This window comes from Debaryomyces hansenii (assembly GCF_000006445.2).
Source record: "Debaryomyces hansenii CBS767 chromosome B complete sequence".
In the NCBI taxonomy this organism is placed as follows: Eukaryota; Fungi; Ascomycota; class Pichiomycetes; order Serinales; family Debaryomycetaceae; genus Debaryomyces; species Debaryomyces hansenii.
The window spans coordinates 1,134,721-1,148,655 of NC_006044.2; the positions used below are offsets into that span (position 1 = coordinate 1,134,721).

General features: G+C 38.0%; 8 protein-coding genes across 8 annotated transcripts; 4 read left to right on the forward strand and 4 right to left on the reverse strand. All coding sequences in view use genetic code 12, as the record gives it.

Moving 5' to 3' along the window:
* Positions 1-167: 167 nt before the first annotated feature.
* Positions 168-791, forward strand: DEHA2B14388g (DEHA2B14388p; the record flags this gene model as incomplete). Its single annotated transcript, XM_457571.1, has 1 exon — positions 168-791. One exon carries the CDS (start codon positions 168-170, stop codon positions 789-791), a length of 624 nt encoding a protein of 207 aa, XP_457571.2.
* A 308-nt stretch (positions 792-1,099) lies between these two features.
* DEHA2B14410g (DEHA2B14410p) lies at positions 1,100-3,904 on the reverse strand (the record flags this gene model as incomplete). Its single annotated transcript, XM_457572.1, has 1 exon — positions 1,100-3,904. The coding sequence occupies one exon, from the start codon at positions 3,902-3,904 to the stop codon at positions 1,100-1,102; it is 2,805 nt and encodes a 934-aa protein (XP_457572.2).
* Positions 3,905-4,051: 147 nt separating this feature from the next.
* On the forward strand, positions 4,052-5,905 carry DEHA2B14432g (DEHA2B14432p; the record flags this gene model as incomplete). The annotated part of the gene is made up of 1 exon (XM_457573.1): positions 4,052-5,905. One exon carries the CDS (start codon positions 4,052-4,054, stop codon positions 5,903-5,905), a length of 1,854 nt encoding a protein of 617 aa, XP_457573.2.
* Positions 5,906-6,071: 166 nt separating this feature from the next.
* DEHA2B14454g (DEHA2B14454p) lies at positions 6,072-6,983 on the forward strand (the record flags this gene model as incomplete). The annotated part of the gene is made up of 1 exon (XM_457574.1): positions 6,072-6,983. One exon carries the CDS (start codon positions 6,072-6,074, stop codon positions 6,981-6,983), a length of 912 nt encoding a protein of 303 aa, XP_457574.1.
* Positions 6,984-7,108: 125 nt separating this feature from the next.
* DEHA2B14476g (DEHA2B14476p) lies at positions 7,109-7,966 on the reverse strand (the record flags this gene model as incomplete). Its single annotated transcript, XM_457575.1, has 1 exon — positions 7,109-7,966. The coding sequence occupies one exon, from the start codon at positions 7,964-7,966 to the stop codon at positions 7,109-7,111; it is 858 nt and encodes a 285-aa protein (XP_457575.1).
* A 154-nt stretch (positions 7,967-8,120) lies between these two features.
* Positions 8,121-9,773, reverse strand: DEHA2B14498g (DEHA2B14498p; the record flags this gene model as incomplete). Its single annotated transcript, XM_457576.1, has 2 exons — positions 8,121-8,719; positions 8,780-9,773. 2 exons carry the CDS (start codon positions 9,771-9,773, stop codon positions 8,121-8,123), a joined length of 1,593 nt encoding a protein of 530 aa, XP_457576.2.
* Positions 9,774-10,226: 453 nt separating this feature from the next.
* On the forward strand, positions 10,227-11,612 carry DEHA2B14520g (DEHA2B14520p; the record flags this gene model as incomplete). The annotated part of the gene is made up of 1 exon (XM_457577.1): positions 10,227-11,612. The coding sequence occupies one exon, from the start codon at positions 10,227-10,229 to the stop codon at positions 11,610-11,612; it is 1,386 nt and encodes a 461-aa protein (XP_457577.1).
* A 39-nt stretch (positions 11,613-11,651) lies between these two features.
* On the reverse strand, positions 11,652-13,007 carry DEHA2B14542g (DEHA2B14542p; the record flags this gene model as incomplete). Its single annotated transcript, XM_457578.1, has 1 exon — positions 11,652-13,007. One exon carries the CDS (start codon positions 13,005-13,007, stop codon positions 11,652-11,654), a length of 1,356 nt encoding a protein of 451 aa, XP_457578.2.
* Between the last annotated feature and the right edge of the window lie 928 nt (positions 13,008-13,935).

Sequence of the window (13,935 nt, forward strand, 5' to 3'; positions counted from 1 at the left end):
ACACTTATATACCAATATAAATATACTTCATGGTGACAATAGGCTTCGTATAGCTTTCTTGTAAATTGTCGTGTGTGGACGATTTTCAGATCATATAATTGGTAAGACGTGTCATAGATTTGTTGATACTCCTAGCTTTTAACGATATAAATTAATAGATAGTAGATATGGCGTCAAATAACCCAGAAGCTCTTCAAGATGATGAATTGATTCCTGAATCCGTTGAAGGATACCACGTTGGAGAAAAAAAGACCATCGAAGAATATACGAAGTTAGATGCTGAAGATGAAAGTTTAGCTAAATGGAAGGCTTCGCTTGGATTATCAGATAATAGTAACGCTTATCCAGTCAAAGCAGGCGATAAGCGTAAGGTTGTTATCGTTGAAATGTCATTGCAATTTCCAAATCAACCAGAGTTACAACCCATTGTGATAGATTTAGAAGATGCACAAGGTAACACGATAGCCGGTAAAGAAATCAAGTTCAGTATTAAGGAAAAATCTGTTTACCAGTTCGTTATCAAATTCCGTGTGCAGCATGAAATTATTACTGGCTTAAAGTACTTACACCTGATTAAGAAAACAGGTATCAGGGTTGATAAGTTAGAAGAACCATTAGGGTCGTATGCTCCAAATACTAAAGAAAAGCCATATTATGAGAAAGTATTCAGCGAGGTGGAGGCACCTTCTGGTATGTTGGCAAGAGGCGGCTATTCTGCCACTACAAAGTTTGTTGATGACGATAAAAATGTTCATTTGTCATTCCCATGGAGTTTCCAAATTACGAAGTGATTTTCTAAGTGAAAATATGACAGTTATCAATAACAAGGAATTGACAGTATAGATACAGCAACGATCATGTATATGCTACTGGAAGATATGTAGTCAAATCTTTTATAAAAGATCTATAGTATAATCACTTGTTATCTTGGTATTATTCTGTAGGAGCATGTGTAGATGTAGATTTCAGATAATTCTTATCAATCTAATAACACGAAGTCTACAGTTTGTGGTCGTTGCCAGTATAGTTATTATATGCATTTGTTTATTATAATTCGTCAAACGTGCATCGTGTATGAAAGATGCAATATGCAACTGCTCTAGTTATTTACATTCTTTCTTCTATTAAGCATGTAAGAAGGTACCTTCCTAACTGGTATGTATGGAGGTGCTTTATTGCTCTTAGGTTTCGTTATTTCTATTTTCGATATAGTAGGTGCCTTATTAGAAACCGACTTTTCTATAATAGGTACTCGGTATGCTTTAGATAAGCCACTGTTGACATTCATTCGCGACAGAGAAGTATGTACACTTGGAGTCGATTTGAAAAATGAGTTGATATTTGACTGGTTACTCTTCTCTTTCACACGTTTAGGCACTTGTGTTGTATGATGTGAAATTTCGTTACTTCTCTTGGTAGCCATTTGTATTTTGGCACTACTGAAGCCTGTTACATCCGAACAGACTGACCCTTCGTCACAATTTTTGAATGATTCCTCAGATATTTTCATTTCAGATTCACCATTGATATAAGTATTAGACCGCAATTCATAGGCTTTATTAAATTGACTCAAATTGAACTCCTGCCCTGTGGGTAGCGGTTTATTAACGATGTTGTATAATTTTGATAGCATTTGCCAATCTTTAAATGCGCCTTGCTTACTTTCCATCATACCAGTGTGGTTTAAATTACTAATAAACCGGGATACGCTATCAATAGGTTTTCTTCCCCATTTACCTATATCACCTTGCTCGATATAAGACGACATATATAGTAGTAATTTTGTTCTAGTAGTCGCCACATAAAAGCATCTTCTTTCTTCATTGACAGCTTCCTCTCCTCCTGTATCCATTGCAAACTTTGCTGGTAATATACCATCTGACAATCCTGGAACAAAAACTATTGGCCACTCTAATCCCTTCGACCCATGAATCGTGGATAAAGCAACCTTACCTTTGTCTATCCTACCAGGGAACCTCAAAGCAATTTCTTTCTCTTTTTCTTTTTCATTAGTTGAATCAGTTTCGTATAAACCAATAGATTGAATGAACTTTTCTAAAAAGTTCCGTTTATCCTCTGTAATATCAGATTCTGATCCCCCCAAGTACAAAGGTAATTCTTCATCTTTGGGTGTAAATTCACAAAGCTGTGTTTGCACTTCCATAATATTGAGTTCGTGATTTGGATCATTTTGAAACTCTTTCTGAAGCCCCGATTTTACATAAACAAGCTCAAAAAGCTTACTGAGCAACGTGTTTCTCTTCTCAATCGTTGAATCAGAACCAACCTGTTCCTCATAACTAATTTTATTCACATCTTCAAGAATATCACGCATATCTGCAATGAAGCCTAAGTATTTTTTAAGGCTACTCTGATTTTTAGAGGTCAATTTGACAGAGGTATTTACATTTGAGATATCCTGTAACACAGAATAGACCTGTCTTTTATAGATATCTGGTTTTATTGCTTCCATTTCTAATTCTGCACTTATTGAGGCTAAAGTCTTTTCTCCTATCCCTCTTTTTGGAAAGTTAACTGTCCTTAAATATGCAATACGATCATTATCACTAGCAATAACACGCAAGTAGTCTAGTATGGCTACTACTTCCTTTCTGTTCCAGAATGCAGTTCCTCTAACCATCACATAAGGTATTCTCTTTCTGACGAATTCATTTTCAATGGTTCTTGTTTGATATGCGGACCTTACTAACACAGAAATATCTTTATATTTAAAAATTGAATTTGGTAAGGCCATCAAATGTTCAATTTGGTATGAAATCCAACGAGCTTCTTGCTCAGGAGATTTCAAATTAGAATAAACTGGTCGAAACGAAGATACCATTTGTGACTTGAGGGTTTTAGAAAGACGATCATCTTGTTGCCTCATAATCTTTTCTGAAAAGTTCAAAATATCTGAAGTGGATCTATAATTCTCCTCCAAAGTGATGACGTTAATGGAATTATCTTGATATATCTTTTTATAATGCTCCTTCATCTTCTTAAAATTTATGGCTTGCGCATCTCTGAATGCATAGATACTTTGGTCTGGGTCCCCCACAATAGTGATATTATTTTGCAATCTAGGATTCGTAGGGTGCCCTTTGGCAAATTCATACATTAATTGTAATTGAATCTCGTTCGTATCTTGAAACTCGTCAACCAATACGTGCTCCACAAAGTTTAGTACTGGATATGTAGTTATCAACTGATGGCAGCAAATCAAACAATCATCAAAATCTAGCAATGAGTTCGCTTGTAGGTGTTTCTGGTACCTCTTATATAGCAAACCTAAGAATTGATTACAGTCGCTGCGTTGTTCATAAGCATCTGGCTGAATTCCCGATGACTTTAGTTTCGAGATCTGTCTTCTGATTTTCTTTGGGTCCCACCCATGATATTTATCATCCTCCTTATTCGATTTGAATATTTCAGTCTGTCTATCTGGTAGCTCCGAAATATACTTCAAGTCCGTTTCTGATAACTTCATAATCATTTCTTCCAATATCTGTTTCGAATCCCGTTCATCTGCAATATTGTAATCGCTAATTGCTATTTTCTTACCGTATATCTTAATTATTCGGTAGCAAATACTGTGAAACGTACCAATCAATATTTTATCTACTTTGATTGGTGTATCCTTGAGTAGCTCCCCCAACCTCTCAATCATCTCATTGGCAGCTTTTTTAGTAAACGTAGTTACAATTATACATTGTGGAGATAACTTTTCCTTGATCAATAGATATGCAACTCTTGATATTAATACTTTAGTTTTACCTGTACCAGGACCTGCGATAATTTGCAACCTTTCCACAGACGGAGCAACAACTGCCTGTTTTTGTTTAGCATTCAACCCTTCTAAGACTCTTTGAAGCAATAACTCGTCATCTTGTTGAATTTGAGTCATACCATTTGAATATCAAAAAGATGAATAAATATAAACAAGATAAACAATAACACTATTTGAATCGCGATAAAAAAAAAGTCCATGAATTGGTTTCTTTATTATAGCTGGGCTATTCAACTTCATATATAAGACTATGTCTATAAAAATATGATATCATATACATACATCACGGCGCTTTCAATATTGGTGCTAAATGTGTTAAACGTGGCATGTACTAGCGTTGATGATTGGCCTAATCTTTCACCGCAGATTGAAATAGCTCTAAGGTCTCAACGAGATATCGGCAAGTATATACTGATAGACCAGGTTACAGGGATGGGGGTTTCGCTTAATACTCTTGTTTTCGATAAAGATGGATATACTTTGGATGCTCTTAATGATGTAAGCACATTATTGGATGTTGGAGTGCAAACATTAATGATTAATCTATACTGGAATGAATTCACTCAAAAATGGCAGCTTTGTCCTGCGCCATTTCCCGCCAACATATCAAGTGACATAACGACGAGCAAGGAGCTATATTGGGATGGTAGAACTTACAAGTGTGAGGCATCTTTGACGGTTGATCTGTTGGTACGGACGATCAACACGTATCTTGCGGAGACTAATACCAATATCAAGGTCAATATGGTCCATTTATTGTTCCATTTGAAGTCAATACGCATAGATCCACCAAGCGGTAATGTGTCTAGTAGTGAGATCAAAGATTATATATCAACTTTCCAGCCCACGGATCTGCATTTTGTTGCCTTGAATAATGCTACATTGAATGATACTGTTAGTTCATTTGGAACATCTTTATTCACGCCTTCAGATTTGTCTTCCTATAGAAAGTCCAACTACCGAAAGGGGGACAAGGTCGGTTTTTATAACGAAACCCGAAAATCCTTTCCAAATTTGAATACATTCTTATTGTTGGATTACAAAAGAGTCATGACTACAGTGATCGCAAACGACCTAGTGAAATCTCAGTATACATACAATGTTACTAGTAGCGACAAGAAAAGTGTTTTTCTTGAAGGAAGCGGAGTAGACACAACGGTAGCGTCTCTATCGGATCCCGATGCCGTCTCACAATGCAATGAGCTCATTCATTACAACCAGGACAATATCGAAGTTTTCGATAATATATCCTTAAAAGAACACTTCAGGATTGTGGTGGATGATAATGGCACATCATTTACCAACGTTACGTTTAGTGATTTTGTGCGGTGTGGGTTCTCCCCCATTTTGAATGCCTCCTATTACAATGTCTATAATGACGAAGAAGGTGTCAGTGAAATTGACGGTTCGCTAAGCGATATAGTTGATAATTTCATTCCTCTCTCGTTCTGGTCTTGGGCCGAGAACCAGCTTATTGAACCTAACAGAGGATTGAATATTAGTGATTCCACCGACACCGATAATGACGAGGAAAGAGATGACAATGACAATGACGACCCCCTCGTCAGAAGAGATATGGACTACAAGAGCTCGCACACTGCCTTCAAATGTGTTGTATTGGACGAAAATGGATGGAAAGTATCCGACTGCTACAGCCGACAACCAATTGCATGCCAGAAATCAGGCTCCCCCAACGACTGGCACATTGATGTGAAGACCAAACGAGAGTACTTCACCGCCTACAAAGACGATAGCTGTCCTGATGATTATAATTTCGGCATACCACTGCTGAGTATCGAAATGCTCGCATTGATGAGCTACATTGAACGCGAAAATATTTCGTATCCGGTATGGATTGACATGAACGACATCACGGTTCCTGATTGTTTTGTAACGGGTGGTCCATATGCCACCTGTCCCTATCAAATGACTGTAACAAGGCTCAAGCTAGCAGGGTTGATTGCACCTAGTTTCATTGTCGCAGTAGTCATATTGGCTCTCATTCTCTGCGAAAAGATCTTTCGAACCAACCCAATTCAATCAAACAGAAAGCGGCATTGGAAAAAAGCTATCAACAAGTATGTCGAGAAGTACGATTACGAAGGAGTCCCGTCATAATTACATAGTTTCTATAGGATATAGTATAGTTGCAAACAATATAGATGATGAATGTCGCAAATGTCTCATCAATTTTTGCGACATTATCAAAGGCAAAGGATTGTGATAAATTTCATTATGGAGAAGATTCATAGTACCATATAGCTGTTAACCAATTATTAAAAGAATGAGTCAACAAAACTGGAAGAACTTGTCAAACGAATTAAGACGTAGGGCATCACAAGGCGGTGGATCAGGAGGATCAAATCGTAAGTCACCATTCGGTGCATTTGCCGGTATTGGAGGGATCTTGTTATTAGGGGGGGTTACGATGTTGGCGCAGAATTCGTTGTTTAACGTTGATGGTGGTCAGAGAGCTATAGTATACTCGCGTATTCACGGTGTTCAACCAAAGATTTATCCAGAAGGTACACATTTTGTCATACCATGGTTTCAAAGGCCCATTGTGTATGATGTTCGTGCTAAACCAAGAAATGTAGCTTCGTTGACCGGTACTAAAGATTTACAAATGGTTAATATTACGTGCCGTGTGTTGTTCAAGCCGGACATATTCCAATTACCAAACATTTACAGAACTTTGGGTACTGATTATGATGAAAAGGTGTTGCCATCGATTGTCAACGAAGTTTTGAAATCGGTTGTAGCACAGTTCAATGCGTCTCAATTGATCACCCAGAGAGAAAGAGTGTCGCGTTTAGTCAAGGAGAATTTGATCCGTCGTGCTGGTAAGTTTAACATTAACTTGGACGATGTTTCGTTGACGTTCATGACGTTCTCGCCTGAATTTAGTGCTGCAGTTGAAGCCAAGCAAATCGCGCAACAAGATGCTCAAAGAGCGGCGTTTGTCGTTGATAAGGCCATCCAAGAGAAGCAACAATTGGTTGTCAAGGCCTCTGGTGAAGCTAAGTCTGCTCAATTGGTTGGTGAAGCCATCAAGAAGTCCAGAGATTATGTGGAATTGAAGAGATTAGACACTGCCAGAGAAATTGCCGGTATCTTGGCCAACTCTCCAAACAGAATTTTGTTGGATAACGATACTTTATTATTGAACACTGTTGTGGATGGTCGTAATAAATGAGTTACCTGCTGAAAGGGGGTTTACAATTTTAAGTCTAGTTTGTACATAGATATAATTTTAATTAACGCATATTTGGAAACATGAAACATAGAATTACCATATATATATAGATTAGGCACCTCTATCTAAAAGATCGAATTAACTATATCACTACCAATAGTGGCACCAGCACCAAAAATTGCAGCATTACCCAACTTGCCACCAAACTTTCTCATATGGCTGTGTTGTCCAGCTTGTTCAGGCGCGGCCACCTGAACAGGTTGTCCCTGAGGTTGATAAGCTTGTGGTTGAGGTGAGTACTGTTGTGGAGGATAATAATTAGTTGATTGTGGAGGATATTGGCTATATCCACCGTACGAAGGCTGTTGGGTTAATGGAGCTACTTGAGTTTGATCGTATTGAGGTGGAGGTGGTGCCGCAGACTGGTCATTTGCGTCGTATGATGCTTTTTCATTCTTGAATGGCGGTGGCACAGCACAACGTGCTGGGGAGGATGCAAAATCAAATTCCTGTTGAGAAATAACATTAACGTAATTCGATGGGAACACCCCAGCTGCATTCGCCGACGTTCCCTTCTTGTACCCTTTCCACCAGTCTTCCGACAAATGTTCAACAACCGCAATAATATCGTCTTTTTTCAATCCCAAATCTTCTCCTTCTTGTGCTTGATAATCGTATATGGCTTTACAGTATCCCAATGCCTTACTTTGTAAGCGTTCGGGCTTAACAGGAGGATTTATACTGATGGTAGCTAAGCCATCTGTAATTGAATCAGTAGTTGTAGGTGCTTTTGTTTTCTTATTATCACCTGCTTCGGTCTTCAATTTGTCCAAGTCCCATGCTTTCATATCCTTTTGATACTTAGGAGGAAGTGATTCGATGAGGGCATTATAGAGTTGTTCAGTGATTACCTCCGAATCATGTAAAAATTCCAATTCGGTTCTGATGGTTGTTAACGAACGGTTTATTAATGGGCCTGACATACTAAACTGACTAGGAATAACTATTTAATAATATCGTACAAGATGAAATAAAATCATACTAAAAGATTATTAATTTTAAGAGCACTGCCGGCACAATCTAAAACGAGCCCTTAGATTAAACGGAGATTTTAGACCAAAATACTACTTGATCCGATCATCGAAGAATATCACCTCTTGTAATACCTTCATACATCTCAATCAACGAGCTGCCGTAGATTCCAATGCTCCTTGATCCGGGTGACAAAGGTGGTCCTTCGGTGGATTGCCAAATTTTATATATTCTTACAAACGAATCATTTGCGGCAACACAAATGGAACTTCTATCGGGCGATTGGCATGCACTTAAACATCGGAGGTACGTAGTACTGGAGACTTCAATCAAAGGAGTCATTTCCGGGTAGGAAAAGACAGAAAGAAGTAACGGTTTTTCCGAGTTGCCGTAACCAAAGGTTGATATTAGTTCTTTTCGGTCCTTGCACCAGAATAAGGACGTAACCTGAGCTTTTGCAGCAAATGTATTTAATAGAGTCCCGGTGTTAGCATGCCAGAATCTGATAGTACGGTCGTTGCTACCACCTCCTGTAGCTAAAATTGAATTTGCCCAAGGACAGAAGGCTATGGCCTTGACGGCTGCCTTGTGGGGTAGGACCAGTTTGATCTTTGGTGCTAAAACATCGGAGACATCCCAGATCGAGCAGCAGTTATCATTTCCTCCTACGGCTAGTAGCTGGGAATCGTTGCTTAGGGCGAGGCCTGTAGAGATGTTAGTATATGTTTCAGACCTGGATGCTGATAGTTAAAAGTAATATTTACCGCATATCTGTTGTTGATGGCATTCTAAAATGCATTGTATCCTTAGACTGACGTTACCCATACTGTCTTCTGTGACATTTACGCATAATACGTCTCCTTTGGAGTCACCGGCTAAAAACTGGCGTGAACCGGGGAACCATTGGAAACAAAATATGCTTCTGTCGTGGTTGGAGAGCGTGGCCTTGATAGCATTTTCACGTTGGGATAGCATCAAAACCTCTCCATTATCCTTTCCTATGAGTATATAATCATGATCGGAATACGACACAGCTGTGACAGTTATATAATTATCGTGGTGCATGAGAACCACATCATTATTTGTGCTCCAAGAGTAAACGGACTTATTCAAACCCACAGCGATTCGGTTGGTCATTTTGGACCAACTCACCACGTTGCAATAGAAATCATCCTTCAAACCAGGGGCTTCTAGGTTATGGTCCGGCTTTGTCAATTTAATGATTCTTTTACGGTGGCCAGTTGGTGCTGTAACTGGACGAGATGCTAAATACTTTCTAATCTCTTTAGATGATGGTGAGTCCACCAAGGACCCCATAAGACTCATAGTCGAATTATGAGCTCCATTAGAACTGTTTGTAGCCGATAATTGATAAACCCTTGAATTGCTGCTAAAACCCAATGCGCTCGCAATGACTTCCTGATGAGGGCTCACTGGTGATGAGTTGGGTGCTCTATTGGGGTCAGTATTCGATAACTCAACATCTTGTTCCTCCAAGTTCAAAGACTGAGAATCACTCTCTGGCCTCACGTAAAACATTCCATCGTTTAACGCAAGCTGCGGTCTAGCAGGGCTATTAGAAGGTGTGCTAGGCCTGTTTGTTGGATTCCGTGGCAGCGTGGGAACGTTAGAATTCAATTCATTATTCCTATAAGCTACTTGAGAGGAAATAACTGGGAAAAATCTGCTATTGGTTTCAAATGCATGATTGGGTGAACTATTGGGATGTTGATTTCTTCTATGTTCATTTGGTGACATATTTTATTGATATTTTTATTGTATTTTTGTAAATATGTCAAAAACTAGCAAATTGTTCTTGAGGTAAATTGTTTTGAATTGATGCCAATATGACTGTCTTATATAACTATGCTATTTTCTATAAATTGGCCTTGCTGTTACCAAAATATATACAATTATTAAGAAAAAGGTGCATATACTCTTTTGCAACTATTTGATTTGTGGGCGATAACTTTGAAGATAGGACTTTGTGACTATTGATAATGATTATTTTTTTTAACAAAGAAGATATTGATTGTAGTACATACAAGGACTGAAATACTGGAATTGAGAGTGTAACGATGGTAATTTGTTGATATATACCGATTTTGGTTGTTTTTGATAAAAAATTGGTTACGATTGAGCTCTTTATACGCGATCAAATCAAAATTTCATCAACAAAATCTGAAAAGTATAGCCTAACGAAGCTGCACAATGTGGAATGTACAAGTGGTATTAACTTCCATATTCGTGATTTTCTGTGGGATCGTCTTCCGCTTGGTTGCGTTGAATGTGAAAGATCCATTCATTGATGAAATTTTTCACCTTAGACAGTGCCAGACGTATTGTGCGCTTAGATTCGACATATGGGATCACAAGATAACTACACCTCCAGGGTTATATATATTGGGAATGGTTTATGCAGAGGTTGTAAAAAGAATAACGTTCACATCTGAGTCGTTGGTATCGGTTTGTGAAAACATGAATGTGTTGAGATCAGCTAATTTGTTTGGTGGGCTTGTGGTGCTTCCATTAATCGTTCAGGGTTTAGTTGAAAAAGAAAAACCACAATTCTGGACCGTTAATATCGTAGCAATGCCATTGTTATTCACATACTACTTTTTGTTCTACACCGATATTTGGGCAAGTATATTGATAGTGGCATCGTTAGCATTGGTGGTGAGACAGCCTCTTGGACTTATTACAAGCTCATATATTAGTGGGATAATTGCATTTGCCAGTTTATGGTTCCGTCAAACGAACATCATTTGGATTGCCTTTATTGCGTCCTTATTAGTTGATAAGAGAAGAAGGGAACATCATAATGACATGGGGTTCGTACAAAATGGCATAAACTTCATTCGTCAAGCTGTCAAGGATTGGGTTGCCGTTCTTCCATTTATAAGTAACATCATCTTGTTTGCCATATTCGTTAAGTATAATGAAGGAATAACCTTTGGGGATAAAGAAAATCACAAGCTCAACTTACATATTGTTCAGGTATTCTACTGTTTTACATTTATGAGTATGTTTACATGGCCCGTGTGGTTGTCTATTCGGTTGATCAAGAGATACATACACTTTACAATACTAGGTAATTATGGTTTGAACACCATATTCACGATAGGTTCAGGAATTCTAATTAAATTTATTATTGATAATTATACAGTTGTTCATCCATTTTTGTTAGCCGATAACAGACATTATACATTTTACATTTGGAAAAGAATTCTCAATCGAGAATACAGCAATATTTTTATGATACCAATCTACCATTTTTGCACTTGGAATATCATTGATTCTTTGTCACACAACATTGGTGGATTGACTCCTATTACCATTATTACATTTATCGGGGGGATATTCATTACTATTATTCCTTCACCGCTTTTCGAGCCTCGCTATTATATTGTTCCATTATTAATTTATCGATTATATGTTAGGCCAACAAAAGAAAAAGTCTTTGGTATTAGTATATCGAGGCATGCTTTAGAATTTTTTTGGTTTATGATGGTTGATGTGGCCATCACGGTTATCTTCTTATGTTATGAATTTACGTGGTTCAGTGAACCCGGTAAAATTCAAAGGATTGTATGGTAGATGTATATAATTAAATATAAATAACTGTAATCAACACAATTACTCATCTTCGTCAGAAGTCGATACTGTCAGGGCAATCTTCGAAGTGTCATCCTGCTTAGTATCGCTCGTCTCCCCTAGTTTAACTTGATTTTTCGCATTATCTGATCCACCCGCTATTTGATTCTCTGAATGGATAATTGGATCACTGATCCCCTCTATACTCGATATATTGTTGTTGACAAATTGGTCCATCGAATTCTTGAATTTTAAGATGCTGGAGGTATTCAGATTCAAGTCCTTGATTAAATGCTTTATTTCCTCTGACTTTTCAGAATTCAGTTCATTCAACGATGAAAGCCATTTCTCAATGCATCTTTTCTTTAATACTTCAAGGTAAGGGATCTCTTTATTTGTACCCTTTTCAACAAAGACCAACTCACCTTCACTACCAATCAATAAATCTTGGTTATTATTGGCTAAGCTCGATCTGAAGTCCCAGTTACCCATTTCGAGATCGTTAGCAAAGATTAACAAGAAATCTCCGAAGTTATCAGCGATCAAGTATTTATTGTCAAATTCTCTGCCAAAAAGGATAACCTGTCCCCAGGTCCCTCCACCGTTGGTTGGAGGACACAAGTCTATACCGATACAATTACCCACTTCATCAGTAATAATTGGAATCCACATAGGATGTGCAAAAGAATCATGAATTGTGCCGGGAGGTATAGATTTTTGGCGGGGAATATTAGGAGAACCGGCACTCTCGTGTCTTTGTTGTTTGGCGATTTTGACTGGTTCGATAAGATCAAGATTGGACGATGAGAACTTGAGTTGACTACTATTTGCATGGCTTGTTTCCAACTTACTGAGTTCTTGCAATTTGTTGGTCTGGTTCGCGTGTAATAATTTCAGGTTCAAGTAGTCGGCTACTTTTCTCCAATGTTCCGTCATCACCATTACTTCATCTATTGGCATCAATTTCAACCCGAATACCAACCCACCAGATCCATTATCGTTGAAATAGGACTGGCCATCAGTTATTTTGTAGAATTCTATAAGACAGTTTGGCAATTTGATGTTCAAATCCTTTTGAAAATCGGAGAGGTCCGCATCTGTACATGGACTTTGTAAAGTCGAATTCAAATCAGGCGAATATTTCAATAGCCAGTTCTTAATATGTCTCCATGCCAACCTCACTTCGTGAACACCATCAAATTGGTTCTTATTGACGGTGGAATCAACATCGTTAGTTGGCCCACCAATTAAGGATGCGGTAGATTGGTTGTGGTGTGAGAAGAGTAACTCTGTTTCCTGAGTATTCACTCTATTGAAGGACTTTTTAGGGTCAAATTCCGAGTATTTATCCTGGGTGCTTAGCGAGTATATGAACTCATGGAGCTTTCCAAACTTCATCGTATAAGTAAATAAGTATCTCTTTTTTGTATTCTCTGGGAGCTCGTAATAAAATCGTTGATGTATGTTTCAAAACCGCGTCAGCTTCCGAATCATCCTCATCGGGCCAAATTATGAAATACCGAAATCGATGCCTACCATACACAACGCACGGGTGCATATATGGCTGGGTTTTCATCGTACAGCATGGCTACAACTACGGACTTACCTACAACTACGTAGCGACAACAATAGTCACAAATATCCCCCGGGCATGAAGCGAATACTCTATGGTACAGGGTAAACACGATAAACCGGGAATTTTATATGGGAAACCCAGATTAAAACAAACAATCCATAAAACAAAAACCGCTAATAACAACACAATACTATAGATCGAAAGCCAGCGGAAAATACATCCGATGTCATCGAGTATTGATAAAGAAGGGGACATCATTAATCTCTGGTCCGTCAAAGATACCATTCAAAACGAATGGATCAACAACAGACTAGCTTCCCGAAAGAAGCCGGCGAGATCATAACTAGGAGTTTGATTTTATAGGTCTAAGATCCGTGGTAAACAAATTGAAGAAGAAATATCAACAAGATTATAATTACGTCCGATAATTTTTCAGATGAGGTGTAGTGCAAAAAAATTGAAACGACGGGTAACCCCGAGGCCACTACCTAATGGCATATATCGATCCAGAGGGCTTCCAGAGACACCATTGGGCCCGTACCAAAGGTGGAGAGATCAAAGATAGCTTTACAGAATATTAATTAGATGTCATTTAATTTATAGGATACAAATATACAAAAAACAAAGTATAAAATACCGATCTTTCTTGAAATTATTTTTTTGTTAAAGATATGAAAAATTAATTACTCCCCCCAAAAAATAGCAAAGAATTATGTAATAATTATATAAAAATAAGCAATCTTTTGATAA